This window comes from Elephas maximus, chromosome X (genome assembly GCF_024166365.1).
Source record: "Elephas maximus indicus isolate mEleMax1 chromosome X, mEleMax1 primary haplotype, whole genome shotgun sequence".
NCBI lineage: Eukaryota > Metazoa > Chordata > Mammalia > Proboscidea > Elephantidae > Elephas > Elephas maximus.
In genome coordinates this window covers 157,701,596-157,724,598 of record NC_064846.1, presented here as the reverse complement: position 1 = coordinate 157,724,598, position 23,003 = coordinate 157,701,596, and the positions used below count along the sequence as shown (strand labels likewise).

General features: G+C 41.4%; 1 protein-coding gene across 1 annotated transcript in view; it reads right to left on the bottom strand.

The window, feature by feature from the left end:
- The window catches only part of SMPX (small muscle protein X-linked), a 60,024-nt gene extending 38,191 nt beyond the window's left edge, over positions 1-21,833 (bottom strand). The window contains exons 1-3 of the mRNA XM_049872051.1: positions 21,746-21,833; positions 17,755-17,811; positions 5,772-5,858 (exon numbers count right to left, since the gene is read on the bottom strand). Of these exons, the coding sequence (XP_049728008.1) occupies positions 5,772-5,858; positions 17,755-17,793 (126 nt within the window). The 5' untranslated portion in view covers positions 17,794-17,811; positions 21,746-21,833. The remainder of the gene's footprint in view (positions 1-5,771; positions 5,859-17,754; positions 17,812-21,745) is intronic.
- Positions 21,834-23,003: the final 1,170 nt, after the last annotated feature.

The window sequence follows — 23,003 nt, the reverse complement described above, 5'->3', positions numbered from 1 at the left end:
AGCATAAATAAACTGAATCTGATATGAGCAATCCGTCTTTGAATATGGGCAAGAGGGAGGGCATGAGAGGACATGACAGAAGAGCCCGTGCGCTCCCCTCCTGCTTTGGGAAGTATTTCAAATGTCCTCCCATTTAATGGTTTTATGTTTTATGTCGCAGCTTTAGGACAGGACCACATCCTATATTTTTCTGTGCCCCCTCCAAGGCCTGGCACAGTGGTGTCTAACTCACCTTGTTGATTGTTGTTTACCTAATCAATCCTGAGAATGTACCATAGTGACAAATCTACGCCTCTGTGTACGTGCGCCACACACACGTACAGTAACTATATAATAATAAAATCCGTTGCTGTGGGTGGCTCATAAAACTCCAAGTCATTACTACAGAAGAAAGTTCTTTAGCCCATTCCTTATATTTGCTGGCGGCAGGGGGTGGGGCATATTCTCTGCTGCTCTGGAAGGAAAGTGTGGAGGAACATTTGATCACCGTGGCAGCCATGAAAACACGTCTCTCAGATCAGTTTACTGCAGGGAGGGGAATTGAATGACAGCCCCAGCTGCTTCATCCCGAAATCCACCCATCTCCATCTCTGGGGTGAGGTCATGCTTCCCACGGCTGCTCCCTCCAATGGCTGAGGGCAGCAGGCACAGGAAGGCAGGCCCATTCCTGGGAGGCGTGGGACTCCTCTGATGAGTAACTTTGGCGCAAGGACTCCCTGAGGCCTTGAGAATTTTCTCACAACAGCACAACAGTCTAAAGTGTTTCTGCCCAGCCTTCCTGCTTGCCCTTTCTCCTCTACTTCCTTCCCTTTCTCGAGCCTACATCACTGGTGGTCTAACAACTCTCTCAGCCTCCTGTGGCTCCCTCCCATTTTTTTCACAAGTATTTTCCCCAATAAATATCTTCTGGTCTAATCTCATCTTTGGGTCTGCTTCTTGGAGGAACCAAACTAACACAATCACCCATGCAAGAAGAGACTGGCAGAGCTCCATCTGCTTAGCCAACAACTGGGTGAACCAATACGGTTCCGGGAGAATGGAACAAGAACGAGCATTTTTGCCTCAGGTTCAGGGCCTGTACCCCACCCAGCTGAACCAGGGAGCCTGTAACTAGGCATTAAAGCTCTGCTGTGTTTGAGTCCCCAGCTAGTTCCTGTCTTGTTCTCAACCTAAAGGGAAAGGGAAGAAAATGTTCAAGCTACTCCGAACTCCAGCAAACTACCTGGTAGACACGTCCTTTGTAGAAATGTTTTTAAATTGCTTATTTGAGGGGATGAGTAGAAATATAAAATATTGAAGTGCTATTCCTCCGTTAAGAGCTAATGGTTTTTCGTATAGTCACCTTTCTCTGAATCTGGCACACAGCTGATGACACAGCAAACGTGTTACCCACACAAGATGATAAAGTAACTTAATGTAGACCATGCCCGTTGTAAAATATTGTTTCCCCAGGTCAACGTACAGGACCATAGGATCGGCTCTTTCATCATACACACAATTCATTCATTTATAAATGCAGATTTGGAAGCAATCACTAAAACTGTTAAGCATCCAGTTGGAAGGCTCTGTATTCCAAAATGTTCTTTGCAAGGCTTTTGGAAAGTAATCTTTAACAAGGCTAGAAAGTGGTGGTGGTGTTTTTTTTTTTTTTAAATGTGTGTAGCAGTGAGATGAAAAATGCTTCCTCATTTACAAATGTTCCCACAGTTGTTAGGTGGGTAGTGCTTAATAAAGAAGCACGAAGGAGAAAAATGTCTCCGATTCCTTTTGCTAAGTTCCTGGGTAAGACACATTCCCTATCCTTTAACATCAAAACATGATCTATTGGCAAAGTTAACATACAAAGCCAATGCATGTAGTTGTACGCATAGGTGCAAACGTTTATTATGTGAGCATACGCAGATTAATAATGATAATATTTAATATTAGCCACTTTCCTATCAAGTTATTAAAACCTCAATGGACTGTTTTTTTTTTTAATCAAGGTAAGCCTTTTAGCACTTGTTTTAGTAAGGTTGCATATAACAGAAAATTATAAGTGGATCTATTTAATAATTAGACATTATGACAGTGACTCAGGAAGGGGGAGAGTGGTAGTGTATTTTCTTAACTGACTCTTCTGTCATCTTTTAAAACATAATGGGAATCAGATTCCATTTCTTCTATGAATTCCTTATTATAAGAAGTAAAATTAATTAAAGGCATGACCAAACAGGGTACCAGATGGCCCCATATGGCTAAGCACATTCTTTTTGTCTTTCTTAAGTAGATATTTGAATTGAGAAACGGACATGGAAGAAATTCATTGGTTTAGACAACAAGAGCATGACAGAAGCCACATAAACTACAATGTCATATAAACCCAGTTCCAGAATGGCTATTGTGAAGGGAAATGTTTTCTTTGAGGGTAACCAAATATTTGTCCAATTTGGCGAAATGGTGACCATTTTCCAGGTATTGCTGCTTCATCTCCCTCTTTACTACCAGCTGCCCTATTGAGTTTTCCCCTAAACTCTCCTATCTGGGGCGATACAGTTTGGTCTTTTCATTCCTGCTCAAAAGCTGAAGACAATAATAATAGCAAACATATACACTGCCTGCTGTTCTAAGTTACATGTACTATTCATTTAATCCTTATATCAACCCTATTAGGCAAATACTGTTATTACTAATTATCCTGATTTTGCAAATGCAGAAACTGAGGCCCAAGGGTTAAGAAACTTGCCCAAGGTCACCCAGATAGGAAGTGACGGACTAAATGATATGTTTACACCTTGTAATGGTAGGGAGAGAAATAATTAACAGAAAATCCCAACATGATACTTTCTGGATTAATAATGATAGAATTTTAGTCCAAAAGACAGATTTGAGAGGCAGGGTAGGGACCTGTCAACACCCCTCAAATTACTTCAAGCAACCAGCTGCCTGGTCTTATGGAAAAGACCAGCCCTGCTTATTAATATTTGGCTGTAAGGCCTATGTGTCGGGCACACACGAAACTCTGGCTAGGCCAAGCGGATGGAGGGTGTATTACAGCTCTGTGAGCAGAGCAAAGGGCTCACTGGAGACCATAGGTGGGCCGGAAACACAGCCAGTGAGCACAGGCTTTGTCAGGCAGCCAAAGACTGGTCCTGGCTTCCTGCTGAGATATATCCTTTTCATGCTTGAGAGGGTTTCATGATCAAAAACCTCCCAGGTTTAGATGGGGCACCTACTGGCTGTGATAGAGGTGGCCTGTTCTACTCAGGCATGGTATGTTATACTCTCCACTTTATACAGAAATTATCTTAATAGAAGGCTAAGCAACAGATTGTAAATCTAAGAAAGTAATTTCAAGCTTGCAAACTGGACAATAACAAAAAATGTTATTTCTTTGAACATGTTATCTGGAGTGACCAGTCCCTGGAGAAGGACATCATGCTTCATAAAGTAGAGGGTCAGTAAAAAAGAGGAAAACCCTCAACAAGATGGATTGACACAGTGGCTGCAACAATGGGCTTAAACACAGCAATGATTCAGAGGATGGTGAAGGACCAGGCAGTGTTTTGTTCTGTTGTACAGAGGGTCACTATGAGTCAGAACTGACTCAATGGCACCTAACAACAACAATATAAGCTATTTTGAATTCAGATTCCACTTCCCATTCAAACTATCCCACAAAAGGTAGTTGGGGCCTCAAGCCAACCTACAAAATCCTACTTAACCCACATTGTAACCAGACAAAGCTGCCTAACTACTTGCCTTACAATGTTGTTTCCATGAAAACTTATTCTCAGGTCCAGCTCAGAACCTGGGTCATTAGATTCTGCTTCCTCCCTAAGACTCCACAAGTCCTGAGAGTTCAGTTTTAGTCCTGTGGTAAGGAAATACCACCTCTCACACCACCCTTCCACCCCATGCACACCCATTTTGGTTGTGTGAAAGGTGTAGCAGGTCAAGAAATGCTCCTGACCTCTGGGTTTCTATGGATACCTCATTCCCTCCATCCAGTGAAGAATAACGGTTGGCCATTTGTATACATGGCTGGTCATAAAGCAGGTATTCACAAACCAGGCTAAATCAGTTTTTGGCTATTAAACCAACTTTTAGGATGTACTGGAACCATCAGATTGGGGACGATGCAAGAGTGAGAGCAAAGTGCTTCCCCTAACTGGGACACTTGTGTGGAGGAACATACCACATATACAGAGAAGAACCAAGGGGCCATCTCTCCCACAGAGGAAAGATGAGATGTGATCCTCCAAAAAACTGTTAGATCAGTCCATTTAGTGAGAAAGGAGGTCAAGCTACTTTCCAACTGATCACCATGATAGTGGCAGACACAGCTTAAGAGAAAGCACAGGAAGATAATCTAAGTACAGATAAATGGAGGTGTCTGGAAAATTCCACTGTTCCCCACCCCTTCCCCCATCTTCCCATGTCTTTTTCTTATAACAAACAAAATAATAGGCCCAGGAATCCTTCATGGAAACTGGATAATGAGATCAACTGATGGACAAGCATTTATTGAATACCTCCTAGGCTATGTCCATTATATCAGAGTCCTCCCTCACAGCCACCCTCTGAGGAAGGGAGGGGATCTTACTTTGCAGACACATACTCAGAAATACTTGACCACAGTCCCATAGGGAAAGCTCATGATCGTGCCTTAACCTGATGGCAAAGTTAGCAGCATTGAAATTTGAGGCTGTGTCACCATAAAAGCAGAGTAGGGCCAGGTCTTTTCAACTGGTATGCTCAACATTTTTATTCATCAAAGGTGACTTAGTGGCTGAAATTCCGCAAGTTGGCAATATCACTCAAATACTCCATCTCCTCCTTTCAAAAATTATCTTTCTATAGGACCACGTCAGGAATAGTTGCTGGAGGAAAAGTTTAGATGCAGGGCAGCGAAATTTTATTAGAAAACTTCAGAATGGTGATGGGTATTCTTTTGGGACAAAAAACAAAATTGCCACTGGCAAAAGTGAAAATACCTTTAAAAAAAATAAAGTACAGCATGTTACGCCACATGGTATTATTTAATTCCATTTCCCTTGTCTTATGCTAATGAAATACTTTAAAATCTTTTGTTGTTGTTGTAGTTTTATTTTGTTTTCCAAAATCAGATATTTCTGATTTCATCAAAAAAGTCACAATTGGGGAAGATGTGTAAACATCTGGGGAGGGAACTCTTCTCTATTTGTTACATTTGTTAATAATTTTAGCAATTTTGAGCTCCACTTTAGCAGACCAGGTACTTGAATTTGGGGGAGCAGTAAAGACTTAGAAAGGGGGAAATACAGAAATGCCTATCCAGAGATGGAGCTTTTTTGTTTGAACCCATAAGTCATTTAACAGACTTACTCCCTGCACTCCCACCTGGGTTCATCCCTCATCAGAAACTGTACTAAACACATCCTGCTCAGTAAGATACCAATCTCTGGGGGGGAGAACTTGGTCAATCTGGTGACTACTGATGGACCAAGACATGCGAGAGACTCTGCTCCCCTCCCCCTACACAGACACATGCACCCAGTCAACAAACTAGATGTTAACTCAGTATCTTCAAGGACCTGTGCCAGGAATGGAAATTTGGCTGACGGGAAAGAGGGGCAGTGTGTTTCATAGCTGACTGAGTAAGGTGACCAAAGAAATGTGTATACTGTATTATGGTTCCTTGCTCCCTCTCTTGTCTGTGAAAGCCGGCCCTGGCCATGCCTCAGCCCCATTCTAGTGAGCATTTGAGAGGGGAAAGCAGTGCTGAGCTCTGCTAGCTAACTTGTCCTCACCTCCTCCGTTTCAGGAGTAAATTCTTTTTTTCGGGGGGGTTGCCCAGCTCCTGGCCGAAAAGCTCCCATTGGGATATTGATATTTGCCTAAAAGAGAAAACAGGGAAGATTTAGCTCAAGAAAAGAAAGAAGTTGTGATGACACTCTGAGACGGTAACCATTTGCGAGGAAAAATGCATTTGAAAATTACATCATCAAAGCTTTTTACCAGAGGAAAATTGCTATAATGACAGGACAAAAATATGCAAAGGAAAATCTGGCTTCCATTTATTACATTTTTCTGGTGCCTATCCTTAGATCTGCATGGTAGTTTTAGAATCCCTTATTGAATGGAACAAGGAGCCCTAGTGGTGCAGTGGTTAAGCGCTGAGCTGCTAACTGAAAGGCGGGTGGTTCAGACACACCAGCTGCTCCAAGGGAGAAAGATGTGGTAGTCTGCTTCTATATTGGAAACCCTATGGGGCGGTTCTACTCTGCCCTATAGGGTCGCTATGGGTGTCGAGAATTGACTCAACGGTACTGAATGGAAGAATTCGAAGACAGTTTGTTCTAGCTGTTGCCCTCCTGTGGTGCTGAGGACTTTCCTCCTCTAGGATGGGGAACACACAATGCTTAGGAAAGCAGGAAAGAGCATGTACAGCATGCCATCTGCACCTAAGCTCTCCTTCAGGCTCCTTCAGATTTGCCAAGAGGCAAGGGGGGCATTCACACCTCCTAACCCTCCTCCTCCTCCTTTCCATAATGTCTTGCAGCAAACCAAACCCATTGCCGACTCATAGCAACCCTATAGGACAGAGTAGAACTGACCCATAGGGTTTCCAAAGCTGTAATCTTTATAGAAGCACACTGCCACATCTTTCTCCTGTGGAGCGGCTGGTGGGTTCCAACCATCGACAGACATTTTGGTTAGCAGCCGAGTGCCACTGCACCACCAGGGCCCCTTAGCCTTAAAAAAAAAAAAAATTAGCCTTAGGTCTCTGTAATTGTCACTCTTCTACCTTCTCCTCAGCCCACTACTGTATGAATCAGTGAGTAAGGAGAGTGATAGAGAAGTCAAGTGCCCTGTGTATCACAATTCTTGTCATTAAGATAACATACTAATCTCCATCAGTGGTAAACATAAAATACCCTCTAGTAAACACGAAATACTCTAACCTTTAAATTACATGAGAAACGTTGTTGTTAGGTGGACTCAAGTTGATTCCAACTCACAGCGACCCCTTGTGACAGAGTAGAGCTGCCCCATAGGGTTTCTTAGGCTATAATCTTTATGGGAGCAGATTGCCAGGTCTTTTCTCCCTTGGAGTGGCCAGTGGGTTCCAAATGCCAACCTTTCGATTAGCAGCTGAGCACTTAACTGTTGCACCACCAGGGCTTCTATAAAAAAAATAATGTACTGACATAGTAATTTGAACCTGGGGAAGAGAATATGTAAATTTTGTCCATGTTTGGTTTGAAATCAAAAAGCAAAAATATTTAATGCAGACCAAAAACTTCTTCAACCAGTAGTATCACTCACATAAAACAAGCATTACAAACTTTTTTTTTAAAGTAGAACACAATTTTTGTCCTCTTAAAATAAAGCGTTGCCTTATGAGTAATTGTCTATGTGGGCTTGAAAAGCTAAAATTTCACTTTGATGTTATGCATGGAAATGATGCCTGAGCAAAGGGAGCAAAATATTTTGCTGCCTTATGTCACAGATTGGATGATTACAGTATCACACCAAAAGAAATTATTAGGAACTGCCTGGTACGAGCTCTTTTGCCAAGGGAATGTTTAACCTACAACACAGGAAATATCCAGTGTCCATGTTCATGCACATTCACGCATGTTCATGCAACATGGCGGGTCTATGTTCTGGTCCCATCAAGAACAGGAAGTAACTTTTCTAACCTAAGGGCTTTAAAACTCCCCTCCCTACTAAAATAACGCTGATCGCACAGGAAGAAAACAGATCCAAAATGTTCAAGGAAGAGAACAAGAGAGATACGTCACCATAGAGCCATTCCTGGGACCAACTAGCCAAGAAGCATTTTTGATCAGCCTGTACTATATATGCTAGAACACAAGTGCAGTACAATTTTAGGGGGAAGCATTTTGGAAAACCTAAGGCTGAGCCTTTTATGTTATCCCTCTGTGTGGTGGAAATATCAGGTGATTTAGAGTGGGAGAAGGAGGGGACATAAGACAATGGGAAAAACAAATCTTATATGGTGGCAAATATGGCACCATATTTCATAAATTCCAAGATGCACCTCTTTTAATATTTCTGAAATCAGAATGTCTTACAACCCATGGAGTCTTACAGTTTTAATTGGCACATTAGTTTTCTTTCTTGGCAGGGCATAGAAATATGGTGTTTTACTATTGGTAGTTTCTTAGATTTAATAAAATATTGTTAGGGTCCTGAAATCAAAAGCTCAAAACAATGTAAGGAAGATGCACAGAAGTTGTTCTGTATCGGACCAGTAGGCTATTTCTACCACCACAGTTTGGAGGCAAGTGGCAGGGGGAGTCTACATAGAGATTATCCGGGAGAAGGTTAATCAATTAAAAGTTTAGTTAGATCACAACTACCCCCAACCCATTTATAAAGCATCTCCAGGGGACATCTTCCTAATAGTGAATTCAAGTTAACATACTGTTTCTGAAAGACTTGATTGCTAAGCTAACCCATTTAATTAAGTGTGCATGCTCTATAATAGGTTGTAGTTTTCAGTAAAGGAACATGTAAAGGATTACCATTTACCTGGAATCTTTTCCAAATCCTAGACAGGAAAGACTTAGAGTCCATACTACCTGTCTGTAAATATTTTTATCAAGCTGGTCTGAGACTAGCTTTCATCTTAACCTGGTGGTGAGCGTGTGGGGCAGTAGCTAACCCCCTATCCACCACAAACTACCTTATTCACCAAAAACACAAAACCAAAAAACTACAAGTTCAACCTAAGTCATCACAAGAACTCTATCATCACAACAAACTTCTGAGGTTGGTAGTATCATCTTTACTTTACCAATTAAGAAACTGAGCCCCAAAGAGGTTAATTTGCTCAGAGTCACACAAAGAGTACAAGGAAAAGCCAGGATTCCCAATCAAAGGTGCCCGACTTTAGGGACAGACCTTTTCACTCTACCAAACCAGGCTCTAAAGAAGCTCTTGTCTCTTGACCAAAATGAGCTCTAACCAACTCTAAGATTCTCTAAACCAGCTCTAAAATGGCAGACTTACACTTTGAGAACAGCCTTCAGAAGGGGGCACACAAAATGGGTAATGCCAGAATAAAAGCCACATTGAAAAATGAGCCATTAACTCATTGACTTTCTTACATGAAGACATTTTTCTTTCTTAAGGCATCACTCAAAGAAATCAGGAACCTAAATGGGATTTTGACAGCAAATATTGACAAGAACCAAAGCAACCTAAAAACATGTTGACTATTCAATCATTAATGTACATCGATAAGAGAGAGTAAGAAGAGTGCTTTGTAAACGGTGACCCACGCACACTAATAATAAGACAATTAGAGAGGTTTCATTAATTGTAGGGCAGTGACATTTGAATGACAAATTATAGACTATAGTCACAAAAAAATTCCTTCTAGCTGGAATCCGATGGAAACATGTAGACCTGTAGCTCTTTGTCTTTATTTTATTAGCGAGAATTGTGTCATAGTCTTGACTCTTTCACTGACTTACTCTGCGCTTGAATGCAAATAAAATACCTACTCAATGATTTGGTTTTTCCATCTGCAAACTGGGTATGGTATTTGCTACTCAAAATTGGTTTGGAATAATGAATTAACTTTTTAGGAAGGAATGAACAAACACACAAAAAAGTCTAATGAACTAAAGTTGATAATGAGGTTGGACTTTCTTCTCTATATAGATTCTGTATAAATGCAAAGGAAGCAGGCTTTTCTTTTTTTCCTTTTGTAATGCAATCCCTTGTATTTCTTTTCCTTCCATGATGTTTATTCATTTTAGATATTTTTAAATACGCCCCCGACACAGTAGACCTGGTGCATCCATCACTTTCCCAAGCTATACATAATTTGTTACATCCTCGAAGTTGGGAATGGAAAAAATCTACTAGATTATCTTTTGTCAGAACAGGATACAGTTCCCTGCTAGAAGACCTATCTGATGTGAAATTAATACCACACTTGATCTCACCAGGTGACAAAAAGTAGAAAGAATTCCCTGTAAGTTAATTCCACTACTCCCTTAATTATTTGTATTGTTCTTCTTGGCTCCAGGCTTTGAGCCCAGAGGATTCTGGAAACAATATTCCCTCCACAGCCACTCCTGTATGGTTTACAATGGAATGACATCTTCTTTCCCCAGTGGATTGGATTCTGATAGCTGCCAGCTGCTGGGTACTGACAATTCCTATCCAACTTTGCTTTCCATAGCATTGTTCTCTTACTTCCCCCTCCCTTTTTAGCCTCCCTCTGTCTCTCCTTTTCTACCCTACTGTGAGTTTTGTGAATAGTGCCAAGGCTTTTGGAGTTTCCTCTCTTTGTCTATTTGTTTGGGATGATCCCCCACTGATTCTATCTTTAGTTTTCAAAGGTCCCCAGTAGCTCCTGCCAGAACTGACAGCCTCCCCTATGCCACAGGCAGAGAAAAGTCTATAGTGTTGCATTTTGCAGTGTTTTTTTTTTTTTTTTTTTTGCTCTTTCCTATTCTCACAGTCCTCATCCTCTGAACGTGGCAGGGTATGACATTTTGAGATGTATAGCATCTTCACAGAAGATGTTCAGAAAGAGGGGAGTTTTCTCAATAGGTGATTAGAAAATGTGATTATTGTTTGATATATTAGCCTAAAATAAGACAGACACACACACATATATACCCCCTACCAACTAAAACATAGCCCAAACCTATTGAAAACCCACACACAATCATGCACCACCTCTAGATGTTTTGTCTTTAGGGACTCTTGAAATATGGAGCGGATTCAGAACATACAAAACATACAAAACTTCCCCACTCAGTACAATTGTGAGAAACTCCCACTCAGCTACTGTTCTTTACCCATAATGTCTCATACTGAAAGGTTCTTTTTTCCTCTGTTCTAAACACTTTTTGTTCTCTTCAGTAATTTCCTGAATGACTCAACTTTAGTCTCGTCATCCAGGGGAAAGCAGACTTCAAGAATGTACTGTACAGCTATTAAAATAACATGCTCAATTGGTTGGGGGCAGGTTATATTTCTGAAGTGCTTGTGAATGTCAGCATCAAAAAATGACATCTTTTCACCCACATGTGGCTGTTTGCCTCATGTTACAAATAAGGAATCCTGGTCAGAGCCGCAGAGATCGTTAGCTGCAGGTAGTGCTGGGCCCGCTGGAGAGTCAGATTGCTCCCTTCAAGTTGGATCAGATCTCCCTGCCACAGGCTGGAGAGATGAACTATTGTTAGTACCACATCAGGAAAAAGAATAAGCCACACAAAAGTCGGCATGGCACTCAAATGAGAAAATGTATTAAAAAGTCTACTAGCTACTGAGCAAATGTTTAAACAGTAGAGTTCCTGACCAGTAGCATTTATGTTTTCTGTTGGTTTTCAGTCACAGTATAATTATTTGTAACAGTTAATCAGAGATGCTTTATAGTTTGAAATACCTTCACATACTTTATTTCATTTGCTAGCACACTGATGTAGGTAAGGCTGATGTTATCATCATTCTGGTTTTACAGATCAGAGGTTAAACTGCAGACCTAGCTGGTTAACTAGGTAAGAGGTGGGACTGGGATTCTTTTCATTCATTTCGACTATCGTCTTGGAAAATTCCAATAAATATGCAGGCCTGCAGTGATTTTATAAAGTATAAATAGAGTCACCCATGGAGTGTAACTTCAGGGCCCTAAAATAGCTCCCTCACTGAAGCCTGGCAGTCCAGTGCTAATAATTCCTATTTGCATAGAATCCTGGTACTGATAAGGAAAGTGGGAATACTCAATCCAATCCCTTCATTTTACACGTGAAGAAACTGAGTCTAGTAGAAGCTCTTTTCTCTGATATTCCCCAGCCCAGCCCCCAAGACAAGGGACAGATGCTCACTGATGGCCCGCAGCCCTTTGAATACTTAAGGCTGGTAGGGGATTCCCTGAACCTCTTCGTTCAAATCTGCCTCAGCTTGCTGAACTCTATGCTAATGAAGAGTTGGTTATGTTCGTTCTAAAGCCTGTTTATGCCAGTTGAACTGTTTTTCTAATTATGTAATTTAATGAAACGTTCCATAAACAGCTGAATTGTGGGTACAAAAAGAGTTTTTCTATAAAAATTATGCTGAATGCTTTGGGCAGACTGCATTAGAAAATCGTTATCAAAGTAGGTATGGATGAGGCAACAATTAGGAACAATTTAGTCCCTGTCCCAGAAAGCTCCTGCTCTCAATTTCTTTATAAGTGGCTTTAAGTTCTTGCTACACTTTAAAGAAACACAAATTGGAAGTCAGTGGTTTGTGTAAGAAAGAAAGAGATTCCTGATCAAAGAAAGGCCTTGGCTGTACATTCAAACAAACGGCAAATAAAGGTTCATTTTTTTATGTTTTAAATTTAAATAAAATATCAATGGAACGCATGTATCATTTTTATAATTCTTAGCTTTAATCACTGTATTTGATTAACTGACCAACCACGGGTCCCGATGGTCTAGTCCTTCGTACCAAGGATTGTCATTTACCTGGAGTCTTTTCTAAACTAGAAATCCTAGGCATGAAAGACTTGGAGTTCATAATGCCTGTCTGTAAATATTTTTATCAGGCTGCCTTCTTCCATGGAGCATTTATGCCCTGGGCAGTACAGGGTAGAATAGCAATCATAAAAGGTGAGGAGGGAAAAAAGTACTAGAAAGTGGGGCATCAAAACCGTCTGTTCCGCACTTGTATTGGGCAGCAACGGAAAACTTCTCGTCGTAAGAAGCCACACACACTCACTAACGGTGTAGGGCTCATGTAATCACTCTCTGAAAATGTATAATAAAGGAGCTAGATTTAGTTTCGCCAGCAGCTTGATTACACCAATTAAGCAGAGAGCTAGCAGTTCAGTGGACACGGGTGTTTGTATTTCAAGGCCGTGTCTGTCACTGAGTCATTTTACTTTGTTCTTTTTACTCCAGGCCAAAAACTTTTAAAAGGAATTTAAGGTGAAGCGTTTGACCACTAGCCGAAAGCTTGGCAGTTTGAACCCACCCCTATGCACCTCAGGAGAGAGGCCTGATGCTCTGCTCCTGAAAGGTCACAGCCTTCAAAACCTTATGGAGTAGTTCTACACTGCACACCTGGGGTCGCTGTGATGGAATCCACTCGATGGCAACCAACAACACCAAAAACAATCATGTAGGCTATTCGCTTCTTCATTGAAATACTGACACTGTTTCTAAATGTTGATTGACTTCTTTAAAAGGGAGGCACCCAGTATCCAGAGAATAATTGTCCCTCAAGTAACACCCAGCAGATGGGCTTTTTGCCTTAATACTTACTATTACCCATTGGATGGTCTGCACCACTCCTCCACCCTTACTCTCTGTGCCAAGGGTGGGGGTGGTAATGAGACTAGACAGCATTGCGGAGTGGTTCAGAACATGGGCTTTGGGATCAGACTGAACAACTGGGTTTGAGTCCTGACTCTCCTACTTATAAGCTGTGTAACCCTGGATGTCATTTCACTTCTCCAGACCTTCCATTATAATCTGTGGAAATCTCATTGCACTATGCCAAGTACATAGTAAACTCTGAATTAACTACAGCTATTATTATCATCCTAATAATAAGCCTCAAGAAGTTATTCTCAAGACGTTCTAGACTATTAGTAGCTGGGTAGAGGCTTAGAGGTCGTTTATCCAACACCCTCCCTTTGCGGATCACAAGGACCAGAAGGGTGAAGTCACATAGCAGAGTGAAGACTAGGGCACAGGATTCTTTTCTGTTAAACCATGAAGCTCTCAGATCTCATGGGAGAGGACAAATAATTGATCACCTTACTTGGATCAAAGGTGGAAAGAAAAGATCAGAGAACATTGGCTCTGGGTGGTTTGAGGCTCTGGGTAGGCCTTTAGTGGTTCCCAAAGGAGGTGTCTTCAGGAGGAAGGGGAAGGACAAGCAGGTGCTGCTGGTGGCTGGTGTCACTTGGTCTCATCAGAGAACGTCACCAAGCAGATTGCTGATAGGATTAGGTGTCCAGGCAGCTCTAGCTTTTCCCACCACCTGTCATGTCAAATTCTTTCATCTAGAGGGATCAGGCCTAGTACACCTAGTATGGTGATGTTTCCTTGGCTGCAACTCTGTTCCCATCAGCAGTGAGTGAGACTTAACAACTGTCCCAGAGAGTACAGAACCAGGGTCATCAAACTAGGGCCAAATCCTGTTCATCACCTGCTTTTCTAAATGGAGTTTCATTGGAACATTCATTCATTTACCTACTGTCTATAGCTGCTTTTGTGCAACCTTTGGTATAGAAATTTATCAACTGCTCAGGAGACAAAGGCCCTCTCCAGGCTCGGGAAGAATCAACTGACTCCTTCAGGATGTTTTTATGCCCCTAACTGAGATTTAATTAATACAACTGCAAAGAAGTGTAGACTTAGATAGAATCCCTTACAATTCAAATGTTATCTTTTCTTCACTGTGGATGTGAAAGCCAACAGCCCATTTCCTCTAAGGGTGGGTCGAGTTCTGACCTCCCTCTTATTCTGGTACTCAGAGGAGATGGAACCAGTTGGAGAGAACACAAGGCCATTTCATACATGAGTTGGATATTTAGAAGAGCCACCTCTTAACGATTTTGTGTACTATAAACCAGGCACTTGCCATACATTATTTTGTTTATTCATTATAACAACCTTATTAAGTAGTATGATCATCCCCATCCAGGTAACTTAGGTCACAGAGTAAGTGGCAGAGCAGAGATTTGTAACTGTTTGGCTCCATGTTGTCTGAAGCACATAGGTGTAGTAATTCAACCCCTGAAATGCCCGGCTGTTAGAAGTATGGTTGAAAGTGGCTTAAGTTCGCTCCATCCAGACAAAAGAGAGATCTAAGTCATTGTTTCTAAAAGTTTGTGCTCCAAAACACTATCCTGCAAGATACTCCTTGAAAAGATCCCATATGTTTAGAAAACACTGTATACGTCACTACCCTCTTGGAAATACATGATGCCATCAGCAAGTTCTGACTCTGAGAAATTCTGTGATAAAGAGCCTGCTCAGCTTTGCTTAACTCAGTGTTTCTCAAACACTTAATCATAGAACCCTTTAATTAATATCCCATAAAATTAGTACGCTAAGGGACACGCTTTGGGAACCATTGAACCAGACGATGAGGAGGATGAGGATGATGACAGATAGTATTTATTAAGCAATGATGATGTGCCTGGTGCTGTCCTAAGCACTTACGTGCATAAATTCATTTAATCCTCACAGAAACCCTATGAGATAGGTACTGTTATTATCTCCCCATAGAAATGAGGAAACTGAGGCACAAAGAGGCTAAATAACTTGACCCAAGTCACAGAGCTAGTAAGCTCTGGATACCATGAGCTCCTCAAACTCAGAGATCAGGTATCAGTTCATCTTGGTATACTCAGCACGTAACACAGTGCCTGGCACAGGCTATGCACCCAGGAAGTGACAGTTAAACTGGATTGGAGATAAATAAGATCCTAATAGGAAGAAGTGGTGATTAAAGTGTGTCGAGTAGAACATTTAGGACCTTTAAGTGTTATTTACACAGTGGGGTGCTCCCTTATCAGCTGGGGTTTCTATTTGTTCCCAACAAGACCGCAACCTAGATGATGCTTCTACTATAACCCATTTTGTACAATATAACCTTTTTCATATGTTATTTAATGTACTCTACTTCAGGCTAATACGAAGATGACAGAAAAAGATCAGATAGTGCAGATCCTATTTAGCCTCAAGAAATAATATTTCATTTGAAGATGCATTAAATTGGGCTTTTTGCGTTATTTAAAATATATTGAAGGAGGCAATACCACATCCAGAAGGAGCCACCAAATTGCCTTTGTTGGTAGAATGGATGGATTTTTTTTAATGCAGTGTAACAACAGCTATTGAGAATAGTCAGTAGCAGCTTTTTAAAGACTGCAAATATAAAAATATGTCAAGGTCAAACTTAGTAAACAAAGTACTGGTGAATTTTCAGAGCAGATTTGAGGGAGGCCAGGGAGTACTAAAGGAAAAAAATCCACACACTTTCAGCTTACTAACAGGAAGAGAGAAGCAAAGGCAACCTGGGAGGAGACTATGTGTTTGTGTCCTGCAAAATAAAAAGGAAATTTTATGTTTAGCACTTCAGGAGCTTCAAATGCAGTGATGAGATGGTATTATTTGTCATAACTTTAACATAAAGCATTCCTGAATAATAATTATTACAGTGATTTACAATTAATGAGTGCTTACTGTGTAGCTTTAAGCATCTCGGATGTGTAGCCCTGGGGGGGGGTACTATTATTATCCCCATTTTACAGATGTGGAAATGGAGGCACAGAGGGGTAAAATAATTTTTTCATGATCCAAAAACCAGTACAAGGTGAATGAGGGATTCAAACTCTAGCAATCTAGCTTCAGAGCTCATGCTGCTAACTGCTATGGACACTGGGTAAAAAGAAGGTTCAAAGGCTCAAGAATGCCCACAGGCCAGGGACACAAGATAAATTCCACTACCAAGAAGGGAATGTCAGAGACTCACTGGGCGGACACCAGAGGGCTAAGCATGACAATGGGACTCAAATATTTGCAAAATACAGAGGTCCTTCCCTGGTAGGTAGTTCAGTGATAGGTTTCTGGAGGTTGTTACACATCTTGCCACATAGGAACCCCATCAATTTAAGGATATGCACCTGATGGCATAGTGGTTAAGAGCTACGGCTGCTAACCAAAAGTTTGGCAGTTTGAATTCACCAGGTGCTCCTTGGAAACTCTATGGGGCAGGTCTACTCTATCCTATAGGATTACTGAGTCAGAATTGATTCAACGGCAATAGGCTTTTTTTTAGTCACGACAGGGAAAGAGCTGTCCCTCTACCCACCTCCACCACTGGGGTATGCTAGAATTTCTAAAACCCTCAATGACGCACTCACTACCCATCTGCATACCCGCCTCTCCAAAACCCAGTCCACCACTGGTGAACGTGTTTGCGCCATGATGGAGCATCAGATCTACAATATTCAGCAACTGCCGCGTGTCCTGTAGTATTCAGAAGAGTCCAGGGGAAAAAAAAAAAGCTTAAAAGTTCCTTTGGAGAAAGCAAAGATGGGCTCCATGTTGATGGAAAGGAAAGATGGAATTTTACAATCAAACATTTGTGCCCAAAGAGTCCCAAAGGGGAAGCCTCTTCAGAGTCAAACAGGGAGCCCTGAAGAGAAATAACACATTAAGTATTAACTGAGTCAAAACAAATACTGACAGTTATTTTCATAATTGTACTTGTGTTCAAAATTCCCCTTTTTGTGTAATACTTAAGTCAGCTTAAACAACCAAAGAATTTGTTTGCTGGGAGGGCTTGAAGAAAAATAATAGCACATGGGCTTTAAAAGATGAATCGTCAAGGCTTGGGAAGAACACTTGACTACAAAAGGATGTTATTTAAAGAAAGGTGTATTTTAAATAGATGGGTCAAGAAACTCAACTGGACATAAAAACAGAAATTTAATTTTAACTCTATCAATGATTTCATCAAAAACATACACATCAAGGAAAACATCAGAAAACATACACACTACATTTTCATAGATCGTTTAATTCTCATTCATAAACTCTGCTTGTCTTAAAATTCAGAACAATTCAACAAAAACAGCTTCTCCTTTCTCAGTTGTACCTTACAACTCTTATAAACAACTTTTCTTCTTGAAGTTAACCATCAGTTAGGGGAGAACAATCTCAAAAATTATGATTTATTAAGCCAACAGGCTAGAAGTCACAGAGCTGATGTTAAAATGCAAATGTGCCTACTTACCTGGATGGCTCTGACATTGGAAACTGGCTGTTTCGACATCTTTACGCAGTCTTATCCCTAAAAAAACAAGGAAGAAACTGTTAGAGGTGGCAGCGTTCAGATTCTCGGTCTTGATAAATGAGAATTTAACTCATGTCCACTGGGCCGTCACGCCTTTCACTGGCCATATATTCTTTCAGTCTCAGTTTCCAAAGTTACATAGAGACTCTCCTTCCTAATGCCTCAGGGAGAGGGAACACTAGAGCCCCCAGATAAATCATTCAGGAGAAGAAATGCTGAGATGCCTCGCCCCTGATGCTAATGATAGGCAATCAGAAACTTGAAAGGCGCTATCGTCTTCCTCTTTGCCCCTCTGACCCTCTGTGAGAGCTGCAAAGAAGTTGTGGGAAATAAAACACCATTGGTCAGGCCTCAAAGCTCTCTGCCTGAAACTGAGCTTTTGATCTGAGTTGGTTATTGCCTGGGCTGCTAGGAAGTCCACTGGGAGCACCTCCTCTTCTTTGAACATCTGAAGAGCACTGGCCTGTGCCACTGTCTTACTCCTGCTTCGCTCTCTACTCCATGTGCGTGTGTGTCCCTTCTGCCCAGTGAACCTAAGGGATGCTCTGAGGGTATGGCCACATCTCACCTCTGTATATCCTACGCACCCTCAGAGAGGCCCTCACACGGTTCGCAGGCTCAGTAAACACAGGCAGATGGCAAGCATCACCTGTCTTCTTTTAACAAAAGTGTCTCAGAAGGCAAACAAGACTTGCGTGACAATGTCAGATTCCCAAGGTCTGAAAGCACTTCTTTCCCAAAGGCCTTTCCGTTTCTTTCAATCTGGGAGACTAGAGCACAGCGACTAGTGCGCGTGCAGGGGTACAGGCTGCAGTTTACTGCACCTCAGGTAGCAGGAAACAGCCCAGCTCTGGCCTGTTATCCCACAGATACATGTTTTTATAGCTTGGTCTATTAAATGTTGACAGGATCAATCGAACAGTTAAACATGCAATGTGTTAAAACATGCTGTTTTTTAAACCCAAGCTGTCAAATAGGTTGGCTGAGTTCTCTCAACTGGTTGGTGAGAGAGTACGTGTTCACTAGGGAGTAAATGAACAGGTGACTCTGGGGTAGATGCAACTCAAAAATGAGTCTCAAGCTCTAACACTAGTCACAGTGGCAGACTTACAGAGTGAGAAGGATTGGCATTTGTCACAAGTCCTGTATAACCTGGGCAATGCCACTCAACATTTCTAGGCCCATTTCCTCTTCCTTAAACTTCACCTGCTTGACAGGTTGTGGTAACAAACAAAACGACAATATTCCTGAAAATGCCTTGTGAGCTATGAAGCACAACACAAATATTTATTCTTTCATCGCTATTGCCCATAGCTAGAAACCGTGGTGGCATAGTGGTTAAGTGCTACAGCTGCTAACCAAAGGGTCGGCAGTTTGAATCCACCAGGCGCTCCTTGGAAACTCTATGGGGCAGTTCTACTCTGTCCTATAGGGTCGCTACGAGTCAGAATCTACTCGAAGGCACTGGGTTTGGTTTTTGTTTGGTTTAGTGACTTCTAGGTATTGTACTTATCTGCAGCTTTAAGTACAGGATAAGGATGGATGGTCACAGTGACTCCCCTCAAGCCCTGTAGGGATAAAAGATCTGAGAACTCTGTGATAACCCTGAGTCTTGAGATCTTCAAATTCTTTGGCTTTGCTATATGAAGTTAAACAATTGTATCATTTTTTTGAAACCTCTATAATTAGTGTATCCAAGTATATAGTTACTTAGAACCACAGACATGAAAACAGCAGGATTTAAATTCTTTTCACCTGAATGTTTTAGTAATAGTAATATATAGACAAAGCCTCCATGTATAAAGGTCTAGGTAGATTTATTTTTAACATGATTAAAAAATTGAAGAGCAACAACAATCGAACCATCAGGACTAAGTTCTGCTTTATGGCACGTTTTGGATAGATTGATGTCCTTCCTGTAGTGTGAAAGAGTCAATGAAGCCTTTTTAATTTTTGCATCTAGGACACATAGCTCAATTCCAAAATGAAAAGCTTGGCGGTTTAATCTGTAATGGTTCTATTCCTTAAAAGCTACTAAAAGTCACACAAAACAATAATTCTCACAGGACTTTAAAGGTCTCCTCATCTAGTATTCTCTGTGCATGTAACTAAAGTGTAACTAAATCACTTGGGAACTTTCTTAAAGTTATTGTACATAGATTTGAAACACTGGAATTAGGGATTTACTGTATGTTATTTTTTTTTTATTACAGTAGCGGATTGAAACAAAAAAATCAAGCCATGAATGACTATGTTGCTTATATTGCATTTAGCTCAAAAAAAAAAAAGTGATTTTGTTTTTTTATTGAACTGAGTGCACTAACTGCTGGTCTGCCTGGTTTTTTGTGTACCTCGGAGCCTAACGGATGGATAGACCTTGGGCCTCGTCTCCTTTATAGTTTCTCATTTGCATACAAATTCCTTCGTAACATACATGTTAATCTGGGATACAGACATTTATAGAAAGTTGGTCAGATCCCAACTCTCACTGCTCACCAACAGGCTAGATAACATTGGTGTAAATCAGTTCAGCAGCAGTTCCTGCTGTCCTCATTATTCGCAGAGAAATCAGGGCAAACCACACTGATGAATAAAAATAGACAGTGTTTCCTGCCTGTTTCCCTAGCCCTCCACTCACCCCCATCAGGGATGGAGAGTGTGGGATGCACCTTCCTTCTTCAGCAGCAGGCTTGGTCTCAGGACCAATAAAGCAAATGCGCCTCAGACACGATAGCCCGCGCTTCCATCCAAAGAGGGACTCTCTAAAGGACTTTATTACTGAGTCCTCTGGTTCTTGCCAAAATTTGGAAACACAAAAATTTTGACAAGGCACGTATTAACTTTTTTACAAAGCCCATACCATAATGGAAATGCTTGCCAGCTTAGCGCGGCTGAGTTTTCTTGGCAGTTCTGCAAGTCAGTGGGGACCTTTAATGATCTATATGCTAAGTCATGTACCATACACCCCCGCTATTTTTTCTTTGTAATTGGGCAGCACCTAATATCTGACTTCTAAATCAGACTCTTGCACTTACTAAAACTTGGTCAACATTAATGTCACTAATCTAATAAGGGATTCAGAAGTAAATAAATCAATATTTGGAGATAAAGGGCTTTGTGTTTGTTTGTTTGTTAAAGGTCAAGTAAATGGGTAAAGCTAAATCTCAAAGGAAATCATCTTCTGTCCTGCAGCTAAAAATAATTCCAGAGAAGGGTGTAGAAAGATGTTCAGCTGTCTGAACTGACTAACTCCTTATTCACCCTGCCTTAAATATACGAGAGGGAAGAGATACTCTGAGTGTTGCCATGCTTCCTAGCCCGGTGCCCAAGGAGAGAGAGACAGTGAGTACTGCCCTGTGCCCTGCGGGGTACAGGGAAAACTGGGAACAAAATGGAGCTTTCCACAAAATGGTTCTAGAGTATTATTCTATATATGTCTGAAACATCGACAGGACTTTATCACTGAGACCAAGCCTGGTGCTTAGGGAAAGCATTTTAAACTTGTACTATGTAACAACTCTGGCAATAATTTACATTTAGGTAAACCACAGAACTAGCCTTATAGCTTTTCTCTGCCCCAAATTCTCCTAATCCTTCATAGGATTACAGCCCAAATCTGTCTGCACCTGACCAACCATAACCCTGGCCAGTGCAGTTTCATGGTCACAGTTACCATATCTGGAGGGTGGAAATTTTGTTACTGTCACTGTCAATGAAAACTAATTTCAGCTCAATATTCTTTCATCATCCCTCCCCACTCCCCACAAGTCATAAAACAGAAGCAGCAACACCACCAATGAACAGTAAATTTACCAGGAAGGTACACCCACTGCTTACAAGCCTACAAAGTTTTAAGCAGTCACTTCAAGTTAGTTATCAAGGAAATTTCCTTTAGAAAGCCCAGTTGCTGCAACTGGGTCCCTCTGCTTACCTGCTTTATTTATTTGTTTACTGCCTAAGGAAAGCCCCAAGCAGCCAGGTGCAAGAATACAAGCCTTCTTGGAGGGTGGAAGGGATGCCCGGTGTCCTCTGAGCTGTGATCTCAATTCCGATGCTTTTCATGTGGCTGAAATAGCTCAAGTGCTCTGTGCCTCACCGGGTATTGAGAGCCGCTCCCGGCTCGGGGCTGGAGGGGAGCTCAGTTTAAGGCTAAGTGTTAAAGAGAATTCCTGTCATAGCTCACAGTTGTTCTTCCTAAATATAGTTTGATACAAGCCATACGCTCGCGGCCTCCGAAAGGCTTGACCGTGCTGAAAGCAGGGCTCAAATGTCAGCCGGGAGGTGGCTACGGTATCTCACTGCCCTCCTAATGCTCTAGAAGATGTGGGCTGCATTTTCTCACATATTCTGATGGGGCATAGTGAAGTTCGAAAAGTAGGAAAGTTTCTATCTTTAGATGTATTACCTGGAGGCCAAAAGATGAGAGTGTTCAATAAGAACTGGGGGGAGGCAGCACGGCATAATGCTTGTCAGCAAGGGTCTGGACAGCAGGCAGGGTTGGAACCCTCGTCTGGGTACTAGGTAGCTGTTAAAGTTATTTAACAAGCAGCAGTCAATAAATGGTCACCAGATGATGATAATTATAACATTTTGTTGAACTCTATGACATTGCCCTTTTTATAGGTCAAAAATGGTGGACTATCGACAGACTCCGATGGTTCTAGGCCCCAGAGTCCGTGCTCACTCCCTATACTGCCTCTACTGGTGGCAATGATTTTGTTCCCAGAGAACAGGAGACAACAGAACAACACAAAGAGGAAATATCTATTTTAAATATGACAAGGACCAGGTCAGAGGCAGAAAACTTTTTAAACAGAACACTGCTAAATCCTAAGGTACACGTTCACTAATTTTTTTTTTCTGTAAATTTGGAAACTGCTTTTTTTTATTGTGGCAAAATACATATAATGAAACATTTGCCGTTTGAACCATTTTTAAGTGTACAATTCAGTGACATTAATTACATTCCCCATGTTGTGTAACCATCACCACTATCCATTCCCAAATGTTTTTTCATCACCACACACAGAAACTCAGTGCCCCTTTCCCCTCAGCCCCTGGTAACTACTAATAAAGTTCTGTCTCAATGATAAGCTAACTGTTCTTAACGCACGCACGCACTGCCGTTGAGTCGATTCCGACTCATAGAGACCCTATATGACAGAGTAGAACTGCCCTGTAGAGTTTCC